Here is a 26493-nt window from a genome sequence, read left to right on the forward strand (position 1 = left end):
ACGTCCTCGAACTGGCCTACAAGAGCGTACAGAGCAGCTGACGGTGACGTTATGTACTGCAATTCCAGCGGGTTTTCCCTTTGGGAGTGACCTTGCACTTTTGGGAAAGGAGTGAAATTTGCCTAATAAACCCAATACATATGAGATCAGAAAGCCGACTCCTCAGTCATTTATTTAACAATTTCATTGGAGAATTGAGAATTTATTCAGCCTATATTGTAGACTATTTTCACATCAGTCTAATCAAATAGAAAAACCTTTTGCCTAATTTCCCCACCATCCACCTACCGCACTATGGCACTGTATCACAATAAAAACATAGAAACTGAGTAGTAAATGAGTGTATGATTATGAAGGATGAGCGGCTATATGGGCACCCCTGAATGAATAATACAGTGGGGTATAGTTGGCTTGCCTTGGACCACAAACTAATGTTTTTGGTTTGCAGGTCATTCACATGTCCACCAGATGGCAACATTAACTTGGAGAGAAAAAAATTTGTATGGAATGTCCCTGCAGCAAAGTAGGTCCTTGTCTCTTGTGCGCCATGCGTTCATCCACGTGACATGGGTGTAAATCAGAGGAGACAGGTGGGAGGAGCTATAGGAGGACGGGCTCATTGTATGGCTGGAAGGGAATCAATGAAACGTATCAAACATATGGAAACCACATGTTTGACTCCGTTCAATGTATCCATTCCAGCCATTTCAATCCCCCTATAGCTCCCCCCACCAGCCTCCTCTGGGTATTTATGTTTCGCCATATGATATTAAAAAGTAGGCCTACATTATGTCATTGGCTATTTATTAACAATCACATATTATCCGACTAATGCTTACACACATTTGGCCAAGCAAGCATTCCTACTATTCTTTGACAAAGAATTTAACGCATAACATAGACAAGAGTACATGCATTTGATTTGCCTAAGAAAGCACACAATGCTTGACGTGTCAAAATGAATAAACAAGCAACAACAACAAAAGCCATGGCTTTACGCACACTCGAGCGCATGCCTGCATTCCTCCTCTCCATTACAAATATGTCTTTAATAAGCCTATAAAAACGTTGTTGTAGTAAAACCGGGCGGTTCAATGATTGGCTGTGTAAACTTTGGGTCAGTCTGATTGGTCGGAGAGATCTTTGCGAATGAAGGGGCTTTGAGGAGCTTCGGGAATGTCTTTGAATGGGACTGGATTTGCGCTGCATCGGGCTAAAAAAAATGCACACTTAAACACGGGGTCATAACATTGGATTATCTGTCTGTGGATATACTTGAAGTTCTCTGTCTTTAACGGAATTAACAGTTGACAAACGTATGCCACTGCTCAAGGAGACCCAGATTAAAAACCGGGAGCAGGTCTGTTTCGCTCTGTGTGTGATCTGTCACATAGTTTTCATCCAACATTTTACTGGAACCAATGAAGTTTTAACTGACTACAATTCAACGGTACGATAACAGTGCCGTTATCATATGCCCCTATCACTGGATATACATGAGCTGTACTTTTTATTGTAAAAAAAGTAGGATTTATTTATAGAATACGTTTTAACGGATTTGTGCCCTAGAGGAGAAACGAATAACAGGAGTACCCAAAGTGAAAGACAATAATTACGTGCACACCACACATGATGATCTTTGCGCCCTTGTTTCTCGCTCTTGGCTACATGGCGAGCTTTGCGCATGGGTGCCAACTGCCAACCGAGTGGCGTCCACTGAGTGAGAACTGCCGTGCGGAACTGGCGGAGATCATTGTGTACGCCAAGGTGCTGGCAATTCACCGGGAGCAGTACGGCGGGGCAGAGGGCCTCCACAACTCCCTGCCATTCCCGTACGGGTACGGTTATGAAGGCGCCGAGGAAGGGTTGCTCTACTCCGCAGAGGTGGAGCTCATGTGCGACCAGGCGTGGGGCAGCATGCTGGAGGTGCCGGCGGGCTCGCGCCTCAACCTGACAGGGCTGGGGTACCTGTCGTGCCAGTCTCACACCGTGATGGAGAACTACTCCTACATCTTCTTCCTCCGGTGAGTCAGGATGACCTGGTGAGTCAGGATGACCTAGTGACCGGGAACCTGTGTACAGCGCACAGAATCACAAATACATTAAAAAGAGCGTGATACATCATAAACACACACAAAAGCATGACAGATTTTATAGCATATTGGCCTACAATATTTAGCTCCTCTATGCTCTCCTTTCTGGATGCACTGGGTGATATAATACAGACTTGAGTCCCTTTAGGGGTCACGTTTTGAACCTATAGGAAGCATGCACTCATTCACTCACAGTGTTTGTTTGTTTACCTCCTACAGGATGGATGAGAACTACAACATTCTGCCCCACGGGGTCAACTTCCAGGACGCCATCTTCCCAGACACCTTAGAGAACCGCCGTACGTTCTCCAGCCTGTTCCAGTTCTCCAACTGCTCCCACAGCCAACCCCTCCAGACCTTCTCCCCAGAATGGGACCCCCAGGAGGACAGCAGGGTAGGACTACTCAACACTGTATCCACTGTACATAATGGGGGGGTAGAGAAAGATGGGGGGAGTGAGAAAGGGAGATGGAGGGAATATGGGTTTGAGAGGGATAAAGTTAGAGAGAAAGGGAGAAAAGGGTAGATGAATGGAGTGGGCGAAAGAGAAAGAGATGAAAGATAGAGAAGGGAGATGAATAGAGAGATATGGAGAGAAAGGGTCAGGAAAAGAGAGATGAGAGGGCAGGGTAGTGTCCTCTGGGCCTGAACAGCTGGAAATATAAGTGCTACCTGCTTGTAAAATGGCAACAGACACCCACATGTGCACACACACACATACAGTTGTGTAGCAGAGTAGGGTTGTAACTAAGGCCGGCCATGGAACATATTAAACTCTATGCTTTACAACCTTGTTGCCCCTGGATACAGCAGGTGCTCACATGTAGCTCCCCTCTCTGTGTACATCTGCAGCAATCATCTCACTGACCTTCACAAAGTAACACACAGACATTCACCTCCGAGCCACCATCATCCTCAGACACTACTCTGTTGTGTGAGGTGTATTGGCGTGTCTCCTTAGCTATAGAGATGCAGTTAAAGACCCCCCACACACACACACACACACACACACACACACACACACACACACACACACACACACACACACACACACACACACACACACACACACACACACACACACAGTTTAAGAGTCAGACACAGAGACCGCACCAACACAAAGACTGCCTGCCCAGCGAGCCGTGTGTTTGTGTGTGTCTAGGTCACACTCCTTAACTAGACTTTAACTTGACTCTGAGATCAAAGCAGTCATTGATTAAGTCATGTGACTTAAGGCATGATATTAATGTCAAAACGCACTCAGCCATGCCCATGGACCAAAGACTGTCGCTGACCTGGCCACATGCTCATACCCATCGGTGTTCACAGGTGTTAGCAACATGCTAGTAGTTTCACGTGACCATATTTTCTATTTATTTAACTAGTTAAGAACATATTCTTATTTACAATGGCATACCGGGGAACAGTTGGTTAACTGCCTTGTTCAGGGGCAGAACGACAGATTTTTACATTGTCAGCTCAGGGATTTGATCCAGCAACCGCTCTAACCATTAGGCTACCTGCCGCCCCATATATATATGGCTTACACCTACGTACCCATTGTTTTCAGACCTGCAGACACTGAAATGGAACGGGTCTCTGGGAGACTGGAGAGGAGGGGTGATGCCATGTGAAACCTCAGAGGTACAGTGGTCAGGTCTTCTCCTCTTCCTGTCTCTATCCCAGAGAGCCTTACTACGTTGACGGAAGACTTGTGACACATCGGGTGTCGGGTTTCTGATGGGTTAACAGGTTGAGAGGTTCGAGGTTAAGGGTTAAAGACACTCTGCGTGGCGTGAGCGCAGGTGCTGGCATGCAGGGGTTGCAACCTTAGGAGTGCTGTGTCCATGTGGAGGAGCAGATGTGTGTGTGTTGTCAGAGTTTACGCTATAGAAATATAGACAAGGTTAATAGGAGGAAAAACAGGCTTAAAAATGACATTACAAACCCTGTGGGAACTGTACAATGGAACCACAGCTCACACACACCCACACACACACGCAGTGGTGTAGTGGAGGGTAAATGCAACACACACACAACCTCTACATGTGTGTAACGTGTGACTGAGGCTCTCCCCTGTGATGTGTTGGGCAGATGGAGGTGGTTAGTTAGGGAATGGCTGGGAGAGGCTAGGAGGATGAGGCTACAGTAATCTGCTCTGGAGTTTTCCTGTGGGAACGCTGAGGTTGCAGATGGACATCCCATGCAGCCTGGCCCTGCTGGAGGGGAAGGAAAGATGAGAGCGCCTCCACTTACACCCAAACCCCCAATTAGCACTCGATTAAACCCCTTCTTATGCACCCCAGAGCGGTTCCGGAGCGCCAAAACGAATCCATGGACACTTTGTCCTCAGAATTCCTTCCCTCAGTGTTCTCTCTTCAGACTTCCTCTCCTTTATTGTAGAGAAAAGCCTGCAGGGGTTGATAAATGAGAGATAAATGGCGACCAGTAGGAGAAAGAAAGAGGGAGGGAGGAAAAGTTAAAGACAGATAGGAGAGAGAGAAAAGAGAGGGAGGGAGAGAGAGATAAAGAGACTGGAGTTATAGGGAGATGAAGGACAAAGCTGGGTCTCTCATATGAACAAATGCCCCGTACCTCAATGCTTCTCCAGCCTAAATGCCGCATCTTCATAACAGTCAGTGTGTTCTGTGAGTCAGCCCCGAGTCACTTCCTGATGTCAGGAACTGTAGTAACAATAGTGTAATAACCCTCCCTTTCTAACCCCTTTTAATGGAAGTTTCATTTAGTTGAATTCAGTCACAGCAATGGGAAATACTTTGTCATCTAATGCACCCTAGCCTTCTTCCCTAGGGCATGGAAATATCAAATTAGACCCCCCCCCCACACACACACAACTCCCCCACACATGCTCTCAGTGGAGTATTCACAGTGTGTACTCTGCCAAACAGAAGGACAGTGTTTGCTCCATACTGTGGTTGCTGCACTGTAACTCAAGCATGTATACATACCAACCAAGAACCAAGGTGAAATTTGACATCCATCCAGGGAGCCAGGAAGTCGAGAGAGGGCTTAAAAACCTTCCACTAGGAGCAACGGTGAGCACCATTACCATGAAGTAGCTTGCGACTTGCTAGGGTGTTGTGGACGGGAGTAAACTGTGAGCTCTGGCTCCAAGGGTCGTGTGTTCAATCCCAGTGTAAACTGTGAGCTCTGGCTCTAAGGGTCGTGTGTTCAATCCCAGTGTAAACTGTGAGCTCTGGCTCTAAGGGTCGTGTGTTCAATCCCAGTGTAAACTGTGAGCTCTGGCTCTAAGGGTCGTGTATTCAATCCCAGTGTAAACTGTGAGCTCTGGCTCCAAGGGTCGTGTGTTCAATCCCAGTGTAAACTGTGAGCTCTGGCTCTAAGGGTCGTGTGTTCAATCCCAGTGTAAACTGTGAGCTCTGGCTCCAAGGGTTGTGTGTTCAATCCCAGTGCAATCCTTAACTTAATCATTTGGAATGAATGCCTAAATGTAACTGTTGTTGTTTCTTTTGTGACTATAACCCTATCCCAAACTTAACTGCCAAAATTTGACATCTGGATACATTTCTAAGTGTTATGTTAGGAGAAACGGGAACAAACGTCGGAATCTGAAGTCAAATTGGTAAAACAGTGAGATCTTGTTGCACATTCAGTCTCTCTCTCACACACACACACACACACACACACACACACACACACACACACACACACACACACACACACACACACACACACACACACACACACACACACACACACAGTTGGATTACTCACACACACAGACGGTGTTTAGATGAAGGTTTTACAGCTGTTCAGAGACTGTAAGAAGGAGGACCTCAGTTCAGGTCAGAGGGGAGACTGCTGTGTATGTTTATGGGTTTGTGTGTTGCTCGGTGTGCGTGTGTTTCTGTGTGTCTGTGTGTGTGTCTGTGTGCTGGTGTGCCTGTTTCTCTAAGTGGTGTTTACACAGATGATCCTCCACAGCAGGTAGGTAACACCCGGATGTTTTGACAGCTGGTGCTGGGTATAGATGGGTGGATGGTTGGGAGTTAGCTTTGGATAATGTCCAAAAGTACCAGGTCTCTAGCCCCGCGACTAACATGGTACACAGCGAGGGAGAGTCGGATTGGGTGCAATGTTCCCTCTAAACTGCGCATGTTTGCGTGGCTGCGCATCTCCTCCAGGACTGCCGCGCAGAAGAAATGCCAGACTACACAGAGAAGCAATAGAACTTCACTGAGTTCACCCCATTAGTTTGCACTATATAGATCAACGATCATTCTGTGATCGAATCAACATTATATCAGCCCCTTTTCAATGAAACAAACCAAAACAAATCTAACTTTGTAAGACTGAGGCTGTTATCTTGTTGCAGGCAAAGGCAGAGCCAGAGCGCAACGAAGTAGAATTCTACTGGCAGGGGTAGCCCATGAGCGATCAGTTCAGATCAGAGCACAGAGCCACGGTGTGCACATTTGTTGATTCTTTGCTAGTTAGCGAGTTACTAGCCCAGTTATAGATGAGTATAGGTCAGCAATGGGGAGAACTTCTTCCTACAAGAGCACAAACGTGTGGGCTACATTTCAAGCTGTCTTTGAAAAGCAAGTTGGTAAAAAGCTTATGTCTTAATTAAAGGGCCAGTGTTGTATTTTGACACAGGCTTGAATATACACATAAGCCAATAGGCAGAGGGTTAGCCGACAATGTCTAATTCTCTGTATGGTAATAATAATGCATTTTATTTTGAAAGTTGTTTCTTGCATCATACAACACAATACAATGCAAGTTACAGCCATCTATTTGTCCCATGGTGTTACAGACCAAGTAGAGAAAAACAACTTGCTCTTGCTAGTATCACTGCTCTTTATTAAGCTTTGCGTATCAACCTGAAGGCCTTCGTCAGAGTCGAGGGAAAATAAACATGAAAACTTACTTGATAGGTTGATGTCCTCGTTGAGGTTTTACGGACGTGTTTAATACGTTTTATGTACACACTTTATTCGAATACTTATGAAATGCACATTGTTCTATTTGGTAACACATGTTTATTTTCCCTCGACTCCATTCAGATGCACTGAGCGGATGTGGGTGGAGCAATGTCTACACAAGGGTGCAAATTAAAAACACTCACGAAGCTCTGACGAAGGCCACGAGTCCGACATATAACGCTTAATAACAAGCAGTGATACTAGCAAGAGCAGTGTGCAGGTTTCTTGTTTTTCTCTCATGTTATTCAACTGGTACCGTGCACCTGCAATAAAGACAGCTCGGATGTGCGAGTGCCTTTTGAAATTTGAGTTACAGAGCAAGTAAAAATCATGAATTCATGTCAAGCACTTCATAATGTATAAACGTTTTTAAAAGTCTAATGCAATGTAGGCCTGATTTGAACCACATACTAGGCTGTATCATAGAAATCACAAGCTATTTCCATGTTAACATGTTATGGGATTTGGTCCATTGGTTTTGTTGGTAGGCCTACATTATAATCAAGTAGCCACAATAGCTTATTGGCTACGATCTAAAACTGTAAAGGTACTGTGTAAAGTGTCCACTGTAAATGTACGGCGGAAGTTGCAGAAAAATTCTCACAACGTTCAAGTTTCCACTCACAAGACCTCAAATTAGCTCAGTGCCCCCCAAAATGTAAGGGAACATTGATTGGGTGGTTTAGTTTTTCTGAGGTAAACTATCACTACACTCTAAAAGAATGCTGTGTTTTTTGGTAACCCAGCGCTGGGTAAATATTGAACACATGCTGGGTTATCTTTACCCAGCCAGTTGGGTGGTGTGAATATCCCAACATGTTATGTTGTTTGGATTACCCAAACATTGGTTAATTTATAACCATCAGTTGGGTTTTTATTCAGTTTTATGCTGGGTTGACCCAGAAGCTGGGTATGTTATTTTCAGGAGGCGTGGCCTATTAGGGGTGTGTCTTTCAGGGTTCTTTTTTGGCCACCCGTGAGAGTAAATGTCATTACAGTTAAAATTTCAATGTTCCTTGAATATTTTTGCACATTATGTTCTAATATAAAATTAACAACATTATTATTTACATATTGTAACAAAGTGGTAACTATACAACTATATAACTCATAGCTACAAAAGTGGCATTGTTCAACCTTAACATGTGATGACAATACAACAGATGAACCGGAATTACATTTACCCTTACAGGTGGCCAAAAACAACTTCCTGAAAGCTACGCCCCTACTAAGCCATGCCTCCAGTGTTCTGATCTGACCCGGTCGGTCATATCTCAATAACCCAGCATCAACAACCCAACTAAATGACCCAATACCTGTAACCCAACATCTGGGTCAGCCAAACAACCCACATTTTTTTAGATTGCACACTGTCTGCACATTTAACAGTCAGTACTCTAGTACTGGACTTTAGGAGTAACAGTATAGAAGAGATAAATTATTTTAACTATTCTGTTTTTCATTCCAGATACCACTCTATGTTTAAAGGGAGATGGGATGCTTGTTAGGGCAGAATGGGGCCCTACGCAATGCCGACCTGTAGCCTAACGTAGCATTAGGAAGGGAAGTCCCACAGAGAGGTCTCGCCCCGCCAATGAGCTGGAAAATTGTGGCCCCTCAGAGCTGTCATAACTCCGGGCGAGATGACAGGGTACTGTACTCGACAGAGGCTCCAATGCACCTTGATTCACTGGAGGGAGATAGGAGGAGGGGGGAGAAGAAAAGCACCAGCCAAGGAGAAGTAACTAAGGCAGTGGAGTTAAACGAACAAAAAGAACACACACTGATGGGAAGATGATGTCACTGGGGCTCACACATTCTCCCCCTGATGCCAACCGACAACATACTAACTGGCATGCTTTATTCTGCCCCGTATTGAATAGCCTCAGCTCAACGTCCCTGTTGCGCTATGCTCAGATAAATACTCAGAGACTGATCTCACAAATTGAGTGTCATGCCTTTTGAAAAGGTCAAGACACAAGTATCATTGAGTTGTACACTAAAAAGTTCACCAGTTAGTGCACCCCATTTAAAATAATTAGCTGAATGACATTTCTGCTAATAGATATTCCAATCCAATGTTGATTTAATTTCTCTCTCTCTCTTTCCCATCTCTTCTCTCTCTCACTCTCTTCCTCTCTCCTCCCCTCCAGCTCCTGTGCTCCTCGGTGCAGGGGGCTCTGTTCGAGGAGGAGGAGAAGAGCAGGAAGCAGCAGGAGCGCCTGGGCCAGCTGGAGAGGAGGAACAGGCAGCTGAAGGAGCGCGTCCGGAAGGTGAAGCGCTCCCTCCGGAACGCCAGGAAGAGCCAGCGCCAAGCGGAGCAGGAGAGGCAAGGGCTGGAGGAGAGGCTGAGGTCAGCGGAGAGACGGGCTGGGCACCACCTCAATACTATCACACAGGAGGCTACGCCCAGCAGATACCAGGAGACTGTGTTACACCGCACGCCACACACACCGCTTTAGTCTCTAGACGGGATGTTGTTAAAGACTGCTGGGCAGTCACTCTAATTCCTGTTGTTCACAGGCACGCACGCATGCATCCACAAACACACACAATACTCATTTAGTGTCATATTCAGCCATATATACTGTAGTTCCTACACATATTACATAGAGAGGGCATCCAGTAGTCCTCGAATAGCAGACAGAGGGAATTAGTATTAGTGAATGACTAGAGAGAATGAGAGAGATATTGTGTATAGTTCCTATTAATACACAGCACTGTCATACAGCTGATGGCTAGACAGATTAAATTAATTTAGAGTGAGTATATGATGAGTGAATGACTCGAGTGAGTGAAGAAAGTGAGGTTACTTTCTGGTAGGTGTGTCTGTGGGCATTTGTGCCATGATTTGTCTGTTGCTGTCCTCGTGCCAACACCACCAAAGAGAATGTCCATGAGGCATTGGGATCATTATATATGAATGTATTACTGAAGCTGCATATAAACTCTAATCAGGCATTACTAACGCTTGGGTGTTTTATTTCCAGATTACACAATCTGTTGTTTTTGGCCAAACAAACTAAACACACCAACTAAAATTCCATTCTAGGTAAAGAGAGAGGTAAAGAAAAGAGAGAGTGGGGGAAGAGAAAGAGAGAGAGTTGTGGGTTGCTGTTATGGGCTCTTCTTAATGGGTTTCCCTCTCTCCTCCAGGCACTGCGGGACAAAGCCAGATGTGCCACCCCCACAGACACACACACACACACACACACACACACACACACACACACACACACACACACACACACAGTCTTTTCTCCCCTCCTCCTTTGCTGGAGTTTGTGTCCTAAGACTTGAACCTCATCACGAAGACCCCTACAGCCTCAGACTAATACCTGCAACTGTAGGGGACAACACACTCGACACATGCACAAACACAGATCCCCACTCTTCTATAGTCTGTCAGTCTATGCTATGGACACAGAGCAGAATGGAATGTGCTTAGCTGGGCAGGAGAGAGGGAGAGACAGCAGGACTTTATTGAAATATTTATTTAATTCTGCCTTCAAATAACCACTGGATCACTGTTGTTGAGAAAAACACCAATGCCTCAGAGACAGAGAATATGGAGAGGAGAGAGTGACAGCAAAATTAATTAACAGAGTAATACGTTTCACAGATTGTCACCTGCATACCAGTTTAGATCCACAGTTAATCAGATGGACCTGCGTACCAGTTTAGATCCACAGTTAATCAGATGGACCTGCATACCAGTTTAGATCCACAGTTAATCAGATGGACCTGCATACCAGTTTAGATCCACTGTTAATCAGATGGACCTGCTGCTCGCCATGTTTTAGAAACCAGAGATGAGGAAAGTGACAGAGACGAATGAGGAAAAGGATGAAGAGGTGAAAAAGCAAGACAGGAAGACGTGCTGGAGTAGGAAAACCAGGAGGGGAAAGAGAGAAAGATAGTTCTGGCTGCCATTTCAGTATATCCCATCCATTGTAGGCCCCCTATGGAGCCTACGTAGGGGAGAGTGGGAGGGATGAGGGGCTGTGTATCTGGGCACAGAGGAGAGAAAGAGGGAGGGAAACACTTTAAAAGGCAAAAAGATCAGTGAACCCCAAACCTCGGTCAACTATCCACCCACACCATGACCACTCGTCCAACAACAGCAGCCCCCCCACCCACACTTACCCCCACTGAGTGGCTCAACTCGCTCTGAGAATGTCACATTGTGCGTGTGTCTAAGTGTGTGTGTTGCTTTGAGTTTGTTAACGTGTATGAGAGAATGATCTCCCTGAGCATTCCTCTGGCCAGCCCTGAGCACAAGACTGACGGAGAGAGAGCGGGGGGGGGCGATGTAAACAAGAAGAATGGGGAGGAATTTGCACACTACTCAGAGTCCAGATCCATTGTACAGGTTCAAAGGTCAATAACTGTGAGAGAGGACAGAGGCTGATGTGCTGGGTGTGAGTATGAGTGGTGCTTAATGTGGCTGCAGTTTGAATTGGCCCCCAGTGCCAGAAGAACTTCAGGGCAATCTCAGACCACTTTCACCAATTAAGTCCCAACAGCACTTATCTGTAATTACTGTCATACCTTAACCCAGGAGCAACTCAACAATGGAAAAAACAATTACAATCACACTTTGCTATAAGTGGCGAGTTCTAAATATATTAGTGAATTAACAGTAATTTGCTATACAATTAGAAATAATGTGTATTGGGAAAACAACGTTGATGTCTGAGGCAATTGTTCGTGGAATGTTTTATGATGTTATTATTATTATTTGACCATGCTGGTCATTTATGAACATTTGAACATCTTGGCCATGTTCTGTTATAATCTCCACCCGGCACAACCAGAAGAGGACTGGCCACCCCTCAAAGCCTGGTTCCTCTCTAGGTTTCCTAGCCACCGTGCTTCTACACTGGCATTGCTTGCTGTTTGGGGTTTTAGGCTGGGTTTCTGTACAGCACTTTGAGATATCAGCTGATGTACGAAGGGCTATATAAATACATTTGATTTTGTTAGCATGTAGATCAGGGTCTTCACATTCACTCAGACACAGTGTCATGGCTGGACCTGAAGTGGGTGTGTGAGAGTAACATCTGGCCCTACATCTGCTAAACGTCTGTCAAATGTGTCTGATGTCTGTTGAGCATCCGGAGTATGCATCGTCTTTTTGAAGTCAGGGTGTGTGTATGGAAGGGTTATGGAGGGACCCGACTCCTTTCTAATCTTTCTCTGGTTGAACGGAAACTGGTCAGGGGTCAGCGGACAAGCCAATTAGAAGTGGAAATCAATCTAAGTGCAAAAACAAACTTTGAATGGCTTAAAGTGTTGCAGTCCCTGCACACACAGACACACGGAGACGGTTGCTTTATGATCGTTCAGGATTTATTTCAGGAGAGAAAAAAACCCCAACTCAGTCATTCTGGCTTCTGTCATCGTCATGGTAACTGATATGTGCACATGATTGTCGAAGGCATCGGATATACAAGCCCCATAACAGAAGGTCATCACAGCACAGTAAGAGTGGCAGGGCAACTCACTCTGCCACACAAAATGGAAGGAGGTGTCTGCTTAACGATGTAGGACGAAAGTTTCCCCTTACCACTGATACAAGGTCAGATATTTTCTCATCCCCCTAATGGCTTAGGTTCAGATCAAAGGAGGGTATTCTGATCCTAGATCTACGGTTGTAAGTATCTATTGATTAAGGTTCAGATTTAGGGAGGCTATTTTGATCCGAGATCTATGTTTATGTTAGTATCTACCGGTTAAGGTTTAGATTAAGGGAGAGTTTTCTGATCCTAGATCTGTGGTTAAAGGGAACATCTACCAGGAGTCGTTAGTGAGAGACCGCCACACAAGATGGATGTTTGTTTTGGTCACATGCAGAGTAAATAAGGCCCATTCCCCGGGCTCTGGACCTCACAGGAACCCACAGGGAGATGCAGTGGTCCCCAACAATACTCTGCTCTCTATGGACACATTGATCTTCTTCTTTAGATACAGATACAAACATCATTCAATGGCATATAAAGTTAATGCAAACACTTGTGGAGGTGGATTTATTTAAGCACTTTTCAACATGCTTTGCATTTCATCTTCAGAAAAACCTTGTGATGCATTGTGGGATTTTTTTTTCTCATGACAGTTGATCATGGGCATGTGTTTAGGTGTGTTGTGATGCCTGTTGCCGTAGTGTCAGTGAGAAAGGGGGAAAAGTGGACGACCCATGACTTGGGCAGATACGTGTAAAAAAAAAAAAAAAAAAAAAAAAAAGCACAGCTCCATAACAGTGGATGTCGTATCAGTCAAAGCTTCAACGTTTACACACATTGCAAACTAAAGCCTGAGTTTACTTTTACATGTATTTTTTTTTTATCAGATATTGTTTAGAATGCGGATGGCGTTATCTCCATGGTAACTCTGTAGATGGCAGTTACTGAGTGTTTGGTACAGTATGCTCTGAATATCGTGGTATCAAAGCCCAGTATGGTGTGGGATGGAGGGGTGAGGGGGGGCTGTAGCTCATTTAAAACACATTAAACATTCCAAAGAAAATAATCAACCCCCCCACACACACGCCGGCACTGCACAACATTCGCAAAGGTTATCTTAAAAATTATCATTCATATTCACAATTTATTTACAAGACGTTTTCAACAAATATATTCATTCATATCAGAAAAAAAAATGTTTGCCTCGATAAAAAATAAATAAATAAACAAAAACAGACCCCTAAAGTAAAGTCTACCCACCCCTAAAAGAATCCAGTCCATGACATCACTCTTAATGATGGTTGACCCAGCACCACGAAGCCAGGTAATAATACTGCATTATGACCCCTAAATGTAGGCTATATGCATGCTGTGTCTGGCCATTGTCTGGTTAGGGGACCCTGGTGTCGTGAGCGTAACAGTCCCAGTGTTGGGTGAAACTTCTACAGTATACAGTGAACTGGTCTTAAAGAAACTAGAAAGAAAAAGAGAGGGAGGGAGGGGAGGGGAGGGGTGGGACAGAGAGAAAAGGAGAAGGAGGGAGGGGAGGGGTGGGACAGAGAAGAAAGGAGAAGGAGGGAGGGGAGGGGTGGGACAGAGAAGAAAGGAGAAGGAGGGAGGGGAGGGGTGGGACAGAGAAGAAAGGAGAAGGAGGGAGGGGAGGGGTGGGACAGAGAAGAAAGGAGAAGGCAAGGGGGAGAGAAATCGAAAACATCGTCTTCGGTCATCTTTCTCCAGATTATCAGAGTTCAGCCCTTAAGTTTCAAAACAATCCATTTCTCAGTGGGGATCGGCCAGGGTTATAGGTCTAGCTCATAGCTAACCATCAGTTTTTAATCGGGTAAAATCAGTTTGTCCTCATGTTCTCTGTTTCAAGACTGCTTTGGCTAGACATTACAATGACATAAAGGGATCGTTGGACTTGCATTTAACAGAGGCAGACCACTGGACACTCTGTAGACAAATCTGTGCTCGCAAGTGGTTTCTACAGCAACAAGGGTCACCACGGCACCCAGTCCAAATCCCTGAGAACTTGTGTACTGAGTGCCGATTGATGATGTCATCATGATGATGGCTCTTGTGGTGAGGTCATGGCTTTGTAAAAGGGATGGGGGTAGAGACAACAGCTCCACCATCTTGGATCGTGGGAAACTGATACTGTAGGTCAGAGGTTCCCATGCTTACACGACACTACAGAAATGGCTGCGCTTCTACATGGACTTTTTCTGAGGCCCATTTGGAAGTGCCTGGTTTCCTACCTGTAACCCCTGATCTTTAGGGTGGGAAACCCCACATGTAACTGGTGATGGTTAAAACTAACAGCACTCTCCAACTCTATCCTAAACCTGCAGTGCGTTTCATAATATACTGTATATGCGTCCCCTATAGGATGGTCGTTATGAAAGTTTTCTAAAGTAAGACAGTAATTAAACATTGTGCATGTTTCCCTTAACAAAGATGTTGTACAATGCTCTGACCCCATTTTGGGCATTTTACAGTTTACATTCTCTATTCTCTGTCTGATAAATTCACGTAGATGAGGAGTCTAACTTGGTGGCTGTACACACATGATCTACGTCTGAAACCGCGTCCAAACCTCATGTGCAAATAGATAAAGCGCTGAGACATCACTCAACAGTCTTATGGTACTTTTAAAGCACGTCTTAAACATGGACGCAAACTAAGAGAAATCAACATGAACATGGAAAAAAAGCGCAAGAAAATAGAAATGAAAAATAATCCAGTTGGTAACTGTTAGCCCAGCGGATGAAATATAGAAAATAAACAGAATTTTAAAAACTCACAAGTAGAACCTTATAGAAGATGTAGGAAAAACTAGAGGGAAATTGAGTTTGACTGACATAGACAACACCCAATTCGACAGAAGCTTCTGAAAACACACCCACTTCACTCATCATGGTCTCTGACAGAAACAAACACTCAAAGGTAAACCAATCAGTAATGCTCTCGGAGTGGGTGTGGTTCAACAGAGTCGACACAATGGGCGTGTCCAAGGTGAGTATGGCATGTTGTTATTGGTGTAATGGGTTTAGAGTCCTCTGCTCTCCCAGTCCTCCCAGATGCAGCATGGGGGAGGGGCAGGGCGGGGGGCAGGCTGGGAGGGGGTAGTAGGGGCACGGTAAGGAAAGGGAGGGTGCGGTTTTCGCTCCGCTCTCTCTCTCACAGCGCCGTAGCCTCCCAGCTGGTCCCCCGCGGGACCTGGCGTCACTTAGTCTCTGTTAGTACCGTGGCAACAGTAGAGGGGTGGGGCCGGGTGAGCTCCGTCCCCCCGGAGGGGGTGGAGGAGGCTGCAGATGCCAGGCTGCAGGGGGTGGGAGTAGCTGGGGCACCTGGAGGGAAAACAGAAGCTATGAACACACAGTCAGAACTAACAAACTGGTAGTTGGTGTTTACTAGTTCATGGTTTGTGTGTGTGTGGATGCATACATGTCCACTTACAGTCCTTGTGAGGTGAGTCCACAGAAAAGCTCTTCATAATGGCTGCATTAGGGTTCTGGCTCCGAGTCTGGCTTGGACTCGGAGAGGTTTGAGTAGAGCTCTGGCTAGGGGTCTGGTTGGGAGTCTGGTTGGCCTGGTTCTGGTTGGCCTGGTTCCTTTGGTTCTGCATCTGTGCAGCCCGGCTGTTAGGAGGGTGAGGGTGAGAGCTGTCCATGCTGTGGCCCATACTGCTGCTCAACTGCAGTCTCCTCATGTGTCGCACCACTGCAGTGGCATTGAAGGCTTGCTGGAGAAGGAGAGAGAGAGAAAAAAGGGGAGAGAGAGAGAGAGAGAAAGAGAGAAAGAGAGAGAGAGAAAGAGAGAAAGAGAGAGAGAGAGAGAGAGAGAGAGAGAGAGAGAGAGAGAGAGAGAGAGAGAGAGAGAGAGAGACCAGTATATGATTTATAAAATCTACATGAAATAAGCAATCACTCAGACACACTCTGACACTTGAATGACACTCAGACATTTATTACCATACATGCAAACGTACCCTCCATTTGCTCTTAGCAAAGTTTTTTCTGATCTGTCTGCTCACAGACTCGTGGATGTTCTTGCAGAGGGCTGTGTCCCCAGCGATCCTGAACACACACACACACACACACACACACACACACACACACACACACACACACACACACACACACACACACACACACACATTAACATCCCATAATACCCACGTGTGTGTGTGTGTGTGTGTGTGTGTGTGTGTGTGTGTGTGTGTGTGTGTGTGTGTGTGTGTGTGCGCGCATTTACGATCAGTGTGTTCTCTCACCATGGGTGTCTGAGGGCCTGGTCACAGGTGAAACGCTTCGCCGGGTCTTTCTCCATCAGACTGCCGATAAAGTCTTTGGCTGTGAAAAACAGAACAGTTGCTCACACTCATCACATCATACACAAACAGTAAACAGTCAGTGTAAGGTTTCCCACACTCCCTGGCCAGTGTACTGAATACCTGGACGAAGGCTCAGCTCTCTTTCCTATAATAACGATTGTTGTTTTACGATTTACTGGCAGGCAGTGGGAATGGTTAGACTGGTGCCAAACTGGAGAATATAAAATTCACAGATCATGTCTGTGAAGAACTCTTAAAACACCCCTCCCCACCCACCTTTTGGCAAATCTGACCATGACTCCATCTTGTTGCTCCACTCCTATAGGAAGAAACTCAAATGGGAAGCACCTGTTCTTAGGTCTATCCAACGCTGGTTTGACTAATCGGATTCCACGCTTGACGTTTGCTTCGATCACGTGAACTGGGATATATTCCGGGTAGCCGCAGACAATAACATTGACGTATAGTCTGACTCGGTGAGCGAGTATATAAGGAAGTGTATAGGAGATGTTGTGCTCACTATGACCATTAAAACCTTCCATAACCAGAAACAGTGTATTGATGGCAGCATTCGCGCAAAACTGAAAGAACGTACCACCACATTTAATCATGGCAAGGCGACTGGAAACATGACCGAATACAAACAGTGGAGTTATTCCCTCCGCAAGGCAATCAAAAAAGCAAAGCGTCATTAGAGACAAAGTGGAGTCGCAATTCAACGGCTCAAACACGGACGTATGTGGCAGGGTCTACAGACAATCACGGATGACGACAAGAAAACCAGCCCCATCACGGACGTCAACGTCTTGCTTCCAGTCAAATTAAACAACTTCTTTGCACGATTCCAGGACAATACAGAACCACCGACACGGCCCGCTACCAAAGACTGTGGGCTCTCCTTCTCCGTGGCCGACGTGAGTAAAACCCTCGCAAGGCTGCCGGCAAAGACGGCATCCCAAGCCGCGTCCTCAGAGCATGCGCAGACCAGCTGGCTGGTGTGTTTACGGACATATCCAATCCATCCCTATACCAGTCTGCTGTCCCCACATGCTTCAGTATGGCCACCATTGTTCCTGTTCCCAAGAAAGCTAAGGTAACTAAACTAAATGACTATCGCCCCGTAGCACTCACTTCGGTCATCATGAAGTGCTTTGAGAGACAAGTCAAGGATCATATCACCTCCACCCTACCTGACACCCTAGACCCACTCCAATTTGCTTACCGCCCCAATAGGTCCACAGATGATGCAATCACCATCACACTGCCCTATCCCGTCTGGACAAGAGGCATACATACCTATCTAAGAATTATGTTCATTGACTACAGCTCAGCATTCAACACCATAGTACCCTCCAAACTCATCATTAAGTTAGAGTCCCTGGGTCTTGACCCCACCCTGTGCAACTGGGTCCTGGACTTCCTGACGGGACGCCGCTGCCTGTGACTGGAACAAATCTCAAAAATCGCTGAAGTTGGAGACTTATCTCCCTCACCAACCTCAAACATCTGCTATCTGAGCAGCTAACCGATCGCTGCAGCTGTACATAGTCTATCGGTAAATAGCCCACCCAATTTTACCTACCTCATCTCCATACTGTTTTTATTTATTTACCTTTCTGCTCTTTTGCACACTAATATCTCTACCTGTACATGACCATCTGATCATTTATCACTCCAGTGTTAATCTGCAAAATTGTAATTATTCGCCTACCTCCTCATGCCTTTTGCACACAATGTATATAGACGCTCTTCTTTTCCTACTGTGTTATTGACTTGTTAATTGTTTACTCCATGTGTAACTCTGTTGTCTGTTCACACTGCTATGCTTTATCTTGGCCAGGTCGCAGTTGCAAATGAGAACTTGTTCTCAACTAGCCTACCTGGTTAAATAAAGGTGAAATAAAAATATTAAAAATGTTTCAGGTAGCCTTCCACAAGCTTCCCACAATACGTTTCGACCCATTCCTCCTAATAGAGCTGGTGTAACTGAGTCAGGTTTTGAGGCCTCCTTGCTCGCACACGCTTTTTCAGTTCTTCCCACAAATTTTCAATAGGATTGAGGTCAGGGCTTTGTGATGGCCACTCCAATACCTTGACTTTGTTGTCCTTAAGCCATTTTGCCACAACGTTGGAAGTATGCTTGGGGTCATTGTAAATTTGGAAGAACCATTTGGAACCAAGCTTTAACTTCCTGACTGATGTCTTGAGATGTTGCTTCAATATATCCACATAATTTTCCTACCTCACAAAGCCATCTATTTTGTGTAGTGCACCAGTCCCTCCTGCAGCAAAGCACCCCCACAACATGATGCTGCCACCAATGTGCTTAACGGTTGGGATGGTGTTCTTCGGCTTGCAAGCCTCCCCCTTTTTCCTCCAAACACAACGATGGTCATTATTACCAAAAAGTACGATCTTTGTCACCATGTGCAGTTGCAAACCATAGTCTGGCTAACATGGCGGTTTTGGAGCAGTGGCTTCTTCCTTACTGAGCGGACTTTCACTTTATGTCGATATAGGACTTGTTTTACTGTGGATATAGATACTTTTGTACCGGTTTCCTCCGGAATCTTTACAAGGTCCTTTGCTGTTGTTCTGGGAATGATTTGCACTTTTCGTATGACGGCTGCGAGGTCCCATGGTGTTTATACTTGCGTACTATTGTTTGTTCAGATGAACGTGGTACCTTCAGGCATTTGGAAATTGCTCCTAAGGATGAACCAGACTTGTGGAGGTCTACAATTTTCTTTCTGAGATCTTGGCTGATTTCTTATGATTTTCCCATGATATCAAGCAAAGAGGCACTGAGTTTGAAGGTAAGGCCTTGAAACACATCCACAGGTACAATTCCAATTTCCTCAAATTATGTCAATTAGCCTAATAGAAGCTTTTAAAGCCATGACATAATTTTCTGGTATTTCCCAAGCTGTGTAAAAGCACAGTCAATTTAGTGTATGTAAACTTCTGACCCACTGGAATTGTGATACAGTGAAATAAACTGTCTGTAAACAATTGTTGGAGAAATTACTTGTGTCATGCACAAAGTAGATATCCTAACCAGCTTGCCAAAACTATAGTTTAACAAATCAACCACTACACAAGACATTTGTGTAGTGGTTGATAAACGAGTTTTGATGAATCCAACCTAAGTTATGTAAACTTCCAACTTCAACTGTATCTATTCTTTACTATCTACTGCATCTTAGCTGCTCTGTCACTGCTCATCCATATAATTATAATCATATATTTTATACTTATATGTTTTCATCCCATTCCTTTACTAGATTGTGTGTATTAGGTTTTGTTGTGGAATTGTTAGATATTACCTGTTAGATACTGCTGCACTGTCAGATCTAGAAGCATTTCGCTACACTCGCAATGTCATCTGCTACCCACGTGTATGTGACCAATAAAATGTGATTTGACAATACACAAATTCCAAGAGGACGACATCACAGCATAGAGAAAGTAGCCATGGTGGTGTGGTGTCCATATGTGCCAGGTGGGAGGTGGAAGAGGAGGAAGGTGCTCTGTCTGAAGGGGATCCTCACTCCATCACCCACAGCTTACCTGAATCAGATATGTCGTCCCAGTACGGTGCATCAAACTCGTAGTCTGCTTTGAGGATCTGCTCAAAGAGCTTGGAGTCATTTTCATCATAGAATGGAGGATAGCCACACAACCTGCAGACAGACAGGAAGTGAGCTCATAAAAGTTAACACATGCATTCACTTCCTACTTCAGGGAATAGTTTACTTTTAAGATGATAATAGAATACCATGAGCATTAATGAGATACATGCTTAAACAACTATTCAATTGATAACAATAAACTGACAAGGTTAATGTAATGTATCCGAAACCTTTTCTCTGCCTGCTCTCCTAACCTAATTCTGGACTAATTGAACTTCTTCAAGTGGCAAAACGATTTCCATAGAAAACATTAGCCGCCATTATGATCAAACCTCATTAAAATGCCTTTTTCCATCGAACTCTGTTCTGCCTGATGTGGTCGCAATGAGCTTTTTTGTTTTTGTGCTTTCACATTTGGTTAAAAGACTTGAACGTCATTCCCCCGCAGGAGCCCGAGCGATTATTTATTCCACCTGATGCGATCGCTTCACACCTGAGGAGAGGCCCAACCAGGCATGCCAAGCCGGATTGTGTTGGGGTGCTCAGGATCGGCTAACGAGGTCCGAGGCCTGTTCTAATGGTGCTAATGGCTAAATGACAACACGGAAGTAGCTCACTGATCACTGGGAACTCACTGTGGAAACATCAGGGGTCTACCATCCAGAACGGCATATTCTTGGATTTCATGTATTTACTTGAACTCTAAACACATATTTGGTCTAATTTAATATTGCCTAGGCTATTCACAAGGATGTTTGAGGACTACTTATTGAATATATACAAACATTCACAGTTTAATCCACCAGCTGGACTGACTGACTGTGTGAACGCTGTTTCTCAGACCATTATTTCTCCTCGCTCACATGTGTAGAGGTGACAGGAGCGCACGCGCACACACACACACACACACACACACACACACACACACACACACACACACACACACACACACACACACCTCTAAGGACCCTAGTGACACCAAGTGATCCTTATATCCAAAGCTGTGTAAGCATGGAGAGTTACATAACAGCTACATCAATAAACAGACAGAGATGTATATAAACAGGTGAAAACAGAGAACAGAGGATGTCTGAACAATTGGGGCGGGAGAAGGAACAAGGGGAGAGGGGAAGGATGAGAGAGAACCAGAGGGCAGAGCCTGCTTTGCACATCACAGAGCTCATCTTGCGACAAACCATTGAGAGCCAAGAACAACACAGAAAGGGAGAGAGGAGCAAAAATTAGGAACGTTTTCAGGGGATGAGGAAGATTTGCACTGATGCTCTAATGACTGAGGTAAGGCACACCTTTCTCTCGTTCTCACAGCCTTTATTGTTCTATTACCCCTATTCTCCCTGTCCCTAACCCTGAACTCTAACCCCTAAACACACACATACGTCTGGAACTCAGTCAGCGAGAGCTGAAACACACACAGCGCTAAATCAGCTCTGACTCAGAGGTTGTCCACACACAGACAGAGGGGTGAAAGACAAATGAAAAACAAAAGAGACATGTTGAAAAGTCTGTTTTTTCTCCTCAGAAGCACTATGTCCATACATGGTGACTGAACAGAGCAGAGTGTAGCAGACTAACATCTGGGTCTGATGAAAGGAAAGAGAGAGGTATGATGTTGTGTCATTCTCCATTAATGGCCATTACAAAACACAAACATCCACGCACACACACAATAAGTCAAACTTGTGTGAACTTGTGAAATGCATCTGCACTCTAGAAGACATGAAAATCACAGAGTGACCAAGGATCCAAACCAAGGCCCTCAATATAAAGCTGGGAATTCTGCCCTCATGGCATTGACTGGGTATGGGAACACATAACATGTCTGTAGGAGTTGTACAATAGACTGTAAATACTTACAGGATGTATGCAATGACTCCGATGGACCAGCAGTCCACTGCCTTACTGTAGGGCTTCTGAGCAAGAACCTCTGGAGCTGAGAGAGAGACAGAGACAGAGAGAGATATGTGACTTTGATGACATAACTGGAGACAGTCAGAGATGGAGAGAGACGGACATAGAGACATGTTCTCCGTCCTGGATTACCCTGCTGTCGAGCCCAGAGCTGGAGCTCATCCTATCAGAGGCTGTGACACCCCCTCTCCGTGGGCGATTAGAGACAGAGAAGCCTGTCCAGACTAATCAATGATAACGGCCCAGACAAAATAAAACTGATATCACCGAAACAACAGCCGCCAGACAGGACAAAATCAAAGATTGAGGTAAATACAGATTACGGAACAGGAAACACACACACAGTCACAAGCATAGACTCACACACACAGTCGGACACGCAAATTTTTAACTTGTGCTGGGCTGAGCGTGTGTGGTACGTATCTCCTTTAACAATATGGCCAACGTGTGTGTGTGTGTGTGTGTGTGTGTGTGTGTGTGTGTGTGTCCACTCTGACGGTGGGCCTGTCCAAACCACAGAGTCTGGTCTTAATTCAGCCATCCCAGGCACTAACCCTGGGCTATTCATACCTCAGGAATGCAAGCTTCTCAATGCCATCATCCAGGACCTGCTATATTTAGCAGCATTTCTAATGCAGCAACCATCACATTACAGCCTCTTAGAATGGAAAAGGCCTACAGCAGCCCACAGCAGATGGGGAGGGTGGGATGGAGGGACAAAAAGTGCAGTGGCCTCATCTCACAAGATTGTTGGATAGAGGGATGAGGAAGGAGAACAAAAGAGTGTCTGAGCATTTAAAGCCAATGTCATGTGGATGGGACAGTTCCAATGTCATTAACTAGTAAGGTGTTGTTTAGCTGGCCTACAGTACACCGGCTACAGTTCCCTATGGATAAGCTTAAACAAGTGTCTGCTAACTGACATGCGTGTCGATGTAGGAGCGTGGATAGGACCCGGCAGATAAGACGTCAACATGATGAGTCTTCAGAGTGTTTGACTACCAGAGGCACCGTCCTACACGTCAACATGATGAGTCTTCAGAGTGTCTGACTACCAGAGGCACCGTCCTACACGTCAACATGATGAGTCTTCAGAGTGTCTGACTACCAGAGGTACCGTCCTACAAGTCAACATGATGAGTCTTCAGAGTGTTTGACTACCAGAGGCACCGTCCTACACGTCAACATGATGAGTCTTCAGAGTGTCTGACTACCAGAGGCACTGTCCTACAAGTCAACATGATGAGTCTTCAGAGTGTCTGACTACCAGAGGCACTGTCCTACAAGTCAACATGATGAGTCTTCAGAGTGTCTGACTACCAGAGGCACTGTCCTACAAGTCAACATGATGAGTCTTCAGAGTGTCTGACTACCAGAGGCACTGTCCTACAAGTCAACATGATGAGTCTTCAGAGTGTCTGACTACCAGAGGCACTGTCCTACAAGTCAACATGATGAGTCTTCAGTGTCTGACTACCAGAGGCACTGTCCTACAAGTCAACATGATGAGTCTTCAGAGTGTCTGACTACCAGAGGTACCGTCCTACAAGTCAACATGATGAGTCTTCAGAGTGTCTGACTACCAGAGGTACTGTCCTACAAGTCAACATGATGAGTCTTCAGAGTGTCTGACTACCAGAGGTACTGTCCTACAAGTCAACATGATGAGTCTTCAGAGTGTCTGACTACCAGAGGTACTGTCCTACAAGTCAACATGATGAGTCTTCAGAGTGTCTGACTACCAGAGGCACCGTCCTACACGTCAACATGATGAGTCTTCAGAGTGTCTGACTACCAGAGGTACTGTCCTACAAGTCAACATGATGAGTCTTCAGAGTGTCTGACTACCAGAGGTACTGTCCTACAAGTCAACATGATGAGTCTTCAGAGTGTCTGACTACCAGAGGTACTGTCCTACAAGTCAACATGATGAGTCTTCAGAGTGTCTGACTACCAGAGGTACTGTCCTACAAGTCAACATGATGAGTCTTCAGAGTGTCTGACTACCAGAGGTACTGTCCTACACGTCAACATGATGAGTCTTCAGAGTGTCTGACTACCAGAGGCACTGTCCTACAAGTCAACATGATGAGTCTTCAGAGTGTCTGACTACCAGAGGTACTGTCCTACAAGTCAACATGATGAGTCTTCAGAGTGTCTGACTACCAGAGGTACTGTCCTACAAGTCAACATGATGAGTCTTCAGAGTGTCTGACTACCAGAGGTACTGTCCTACACGTCAACATGATGAGTCTTCAGAGTGTCTGACTACCAGAGGTACTGTCCTACACGTCAACATGATGAGTCTTCAGAGTGTCTGACTACCAGAGGCACTGTCCTACACGTCAACATGATGAGTCTTCAGAGTGTCTGACTACCAGAGGTACTGTCCTACAAGTCAACATGATGAGTCTTCAGAGTGTCTGACTACCAGAGGTACTGTCCTACAAGTCAACATGATGAGTCTTCAGAGTGTCTGACTACCAGAGGCACTGTCCTACACGTCAACATGATGAGTCTTCAGAGTGTCTGACTACCAGAGGCAGAGTGTCTGACTACAGAGGCACTGTCCTACACGTCAACATGATGAGTCTTCAGAGTGTCTGACTACCAGAGGTACTGTCCTACACGTCAACATGATGAGTCTTCAGAGTGTCTGACTACCAGAGGTACCGTCCTACAAGTCAACATGATGAGTCTTCAGAGTGTCTGACTACCAGAGGCACTGTCCTACACGTCAACATGATGAGTCTTCAGAGTGTCTGACTACCAGAGGTACTGTCCTACAAGTCAACATGATGAGTCTTCAGAGTGTCTGACTACCAGAGGTACTGTCCTACAAGTCAACATGATGAGTCTTCAGAGTGTCTGACTACCAGAGGCACTGTCCTACACGTCAACATGATGAGTCTTCAGAGTGTCTGACTACCAGAGGTACTGTCCTACAAGTCAACATGATGAGTCTTCAGAGTGTCTGACTACCAGAGGTACTGTCCTACAAGTCAACATGATGAGTCTTCAGAGTGTCTGACTACCAGAGGTACCGTCCTACAAGTCAACATGATGAGTCTTCAGAGTGTCTGACTACCAGAGGTACTGTCCTACAAGTCAACATGATGAGTCTTCAGAGTGTCTGACTACCAGAGGTACTGTCCTACAAGTCAACATGATGAGTCTTCAGAGTGTCTGACTACCAGAGGTACTGTCCTACAAGTCAACATGATGAGTCTTCAGAGTGTCTGACTACCAGAGGTACTGTCCTACACGTCAACATGAAAGGATCTGTCATGGAAATAATGTAAAACATCTGTCTCTCACACACTCCGCTGAGATGAAAAATCATGCACGCACACTGTCAGGGATGCAGTATATAAATCCCCATGTCTGACACAGGGATGGCAGTCGTCTGGCGCGTAGTGCACTGCAGTAGAGCGCCCCGCCATGTTGACTCTCTGACTCAGTCGCTCTGTTAAAAAGGGGAAAGCAGGCGACTGGGGGCAGGGTCTGTCAGCGTGTGATAAGAGCTTCTTACTCCAGAGGCAGGATGTCTCTGTGTGTGTGAGCGGCACACAGATGCGCCCTCTCCCATTGCAGACACATAATTAAAGCAGTGTGATTTATCCTACACTATACTATATTATAAAGTGTGTCACTGTGAAGCACAGTGATGGCATCACACTCAGTAAGAGTGAACACAATGTAGCATACGACTTTTGCAAAGGATGGTATCTTAAAAACCTAAAAGGTTTTCATTTGCTTCCAGTATTAACATTTCAGTAGCCAACGACACAAGGTATATTAATATGTGGCATTAACTTCTAAGTCAGGATATTTAAGATTAAGGGGTGGCGAGGCATCTCTTACCCACGTATCCCGGTGTGCCGCACGCGGTCGACATGACGTCCCCACTGCCCTCCATCTTGGACAGACCAAAATCACTGATCATGATCTTAGACTCGTCCTGGGGGTTAAAATACAGCAGGTTCTCTGGCTGGGAAGAGAGGACGGAGAGAGAGAGAGAGAGAGATGGAGAAATAGATTGTGATTAACACTCTCCCTCTATCACTCAAA

At 45.4% G+C, this 26493-nt stretch overlaps 2 protein-coding genes across 3 annotated transcripts in view; one reads left to right on the top strand and one right to left on the bottom strand.

Annotated features, from left to right (window-relative positions):
• Positions 1 to 1061: 1061 nt before the first annotated feature.
• LOC118366280 (coiled-coil domain-containing protein 3-like) lies at positions 1062 to 10027 on the top strand. The gene is made up of 3 exons (XM_035748829.2): positions 1062 to 2024; positions 2313 to 2487; positions 9217 to 10027. Exons 1-3 carry the CDS (start codon positions 1630 to 1632, stop codon positions 9523 to 9525), a joined length of 879 nt encoding a protein of 292 aa, XP_035604722.1. The 5' UTR covers positions 1062 to 1629; the 3' UTR covers positions 9526 to 10027.
• Positions 10028 to 12393: 2366 nt separating this feature from the next.
• The window catches only part of LOC118365958 (calcium/calmodulin-dependent protein kinase type 1D-like), a 70290-nt gene continuing 56190 nt past the window's right edge, over positions 12394 to 26493 (bottom strand). For both annotated transcript variants that reach the window (XM_052492099.1, XM_052492098.1), the window contains exons 5-11: positions 26287 to 26413; positions 22369 to 22444; positions 20432 to 20544; positions 16802 to 16880; positions 16517 to 16604; positions 15985 to 16270; positions 12394 to 15875 (exon numbers count right to left, since the gene is read on the bottom strand). In XM_052492099.1, the coding sequence (XP_052348059.1) occupies positions 15751 to 15875; positions 15985 to 16270; positions 16517 to 16604; positions 16802 to 16880; positions 20432 to 20544; positions 22369 to 22444; positions 26287 to 26413 (894 nt within the window). In that variant the 3' untranslated portion in view covers positions 12394 to 15750. The remainder of the gene's footprint in view (positions 15876 to 15984; positions 16271 to 16516; positions 16605 to 16801; positions 16881 to 20431; positions 20545 to 22368; positions 22445 to 26286; positions 26414 to 26493) is intronic.

This window comes from Oncorhynchus keta, chromosome 33 (genome assembly GCF_023373465.1).
Source record: "Oncorhynchus keta strain PuntledgeMale-10-30-2019 chromosome 33, Oket_V2, whole genome shotgun sequence".
Taxonomy (NCBI): domain Eukaryota; kingdom Metazoa; phylum Chordata; class Actinopteri; order Salmoniformes; family Salmonidae; genus Oncorhynchus; species Oncorhynchus keta.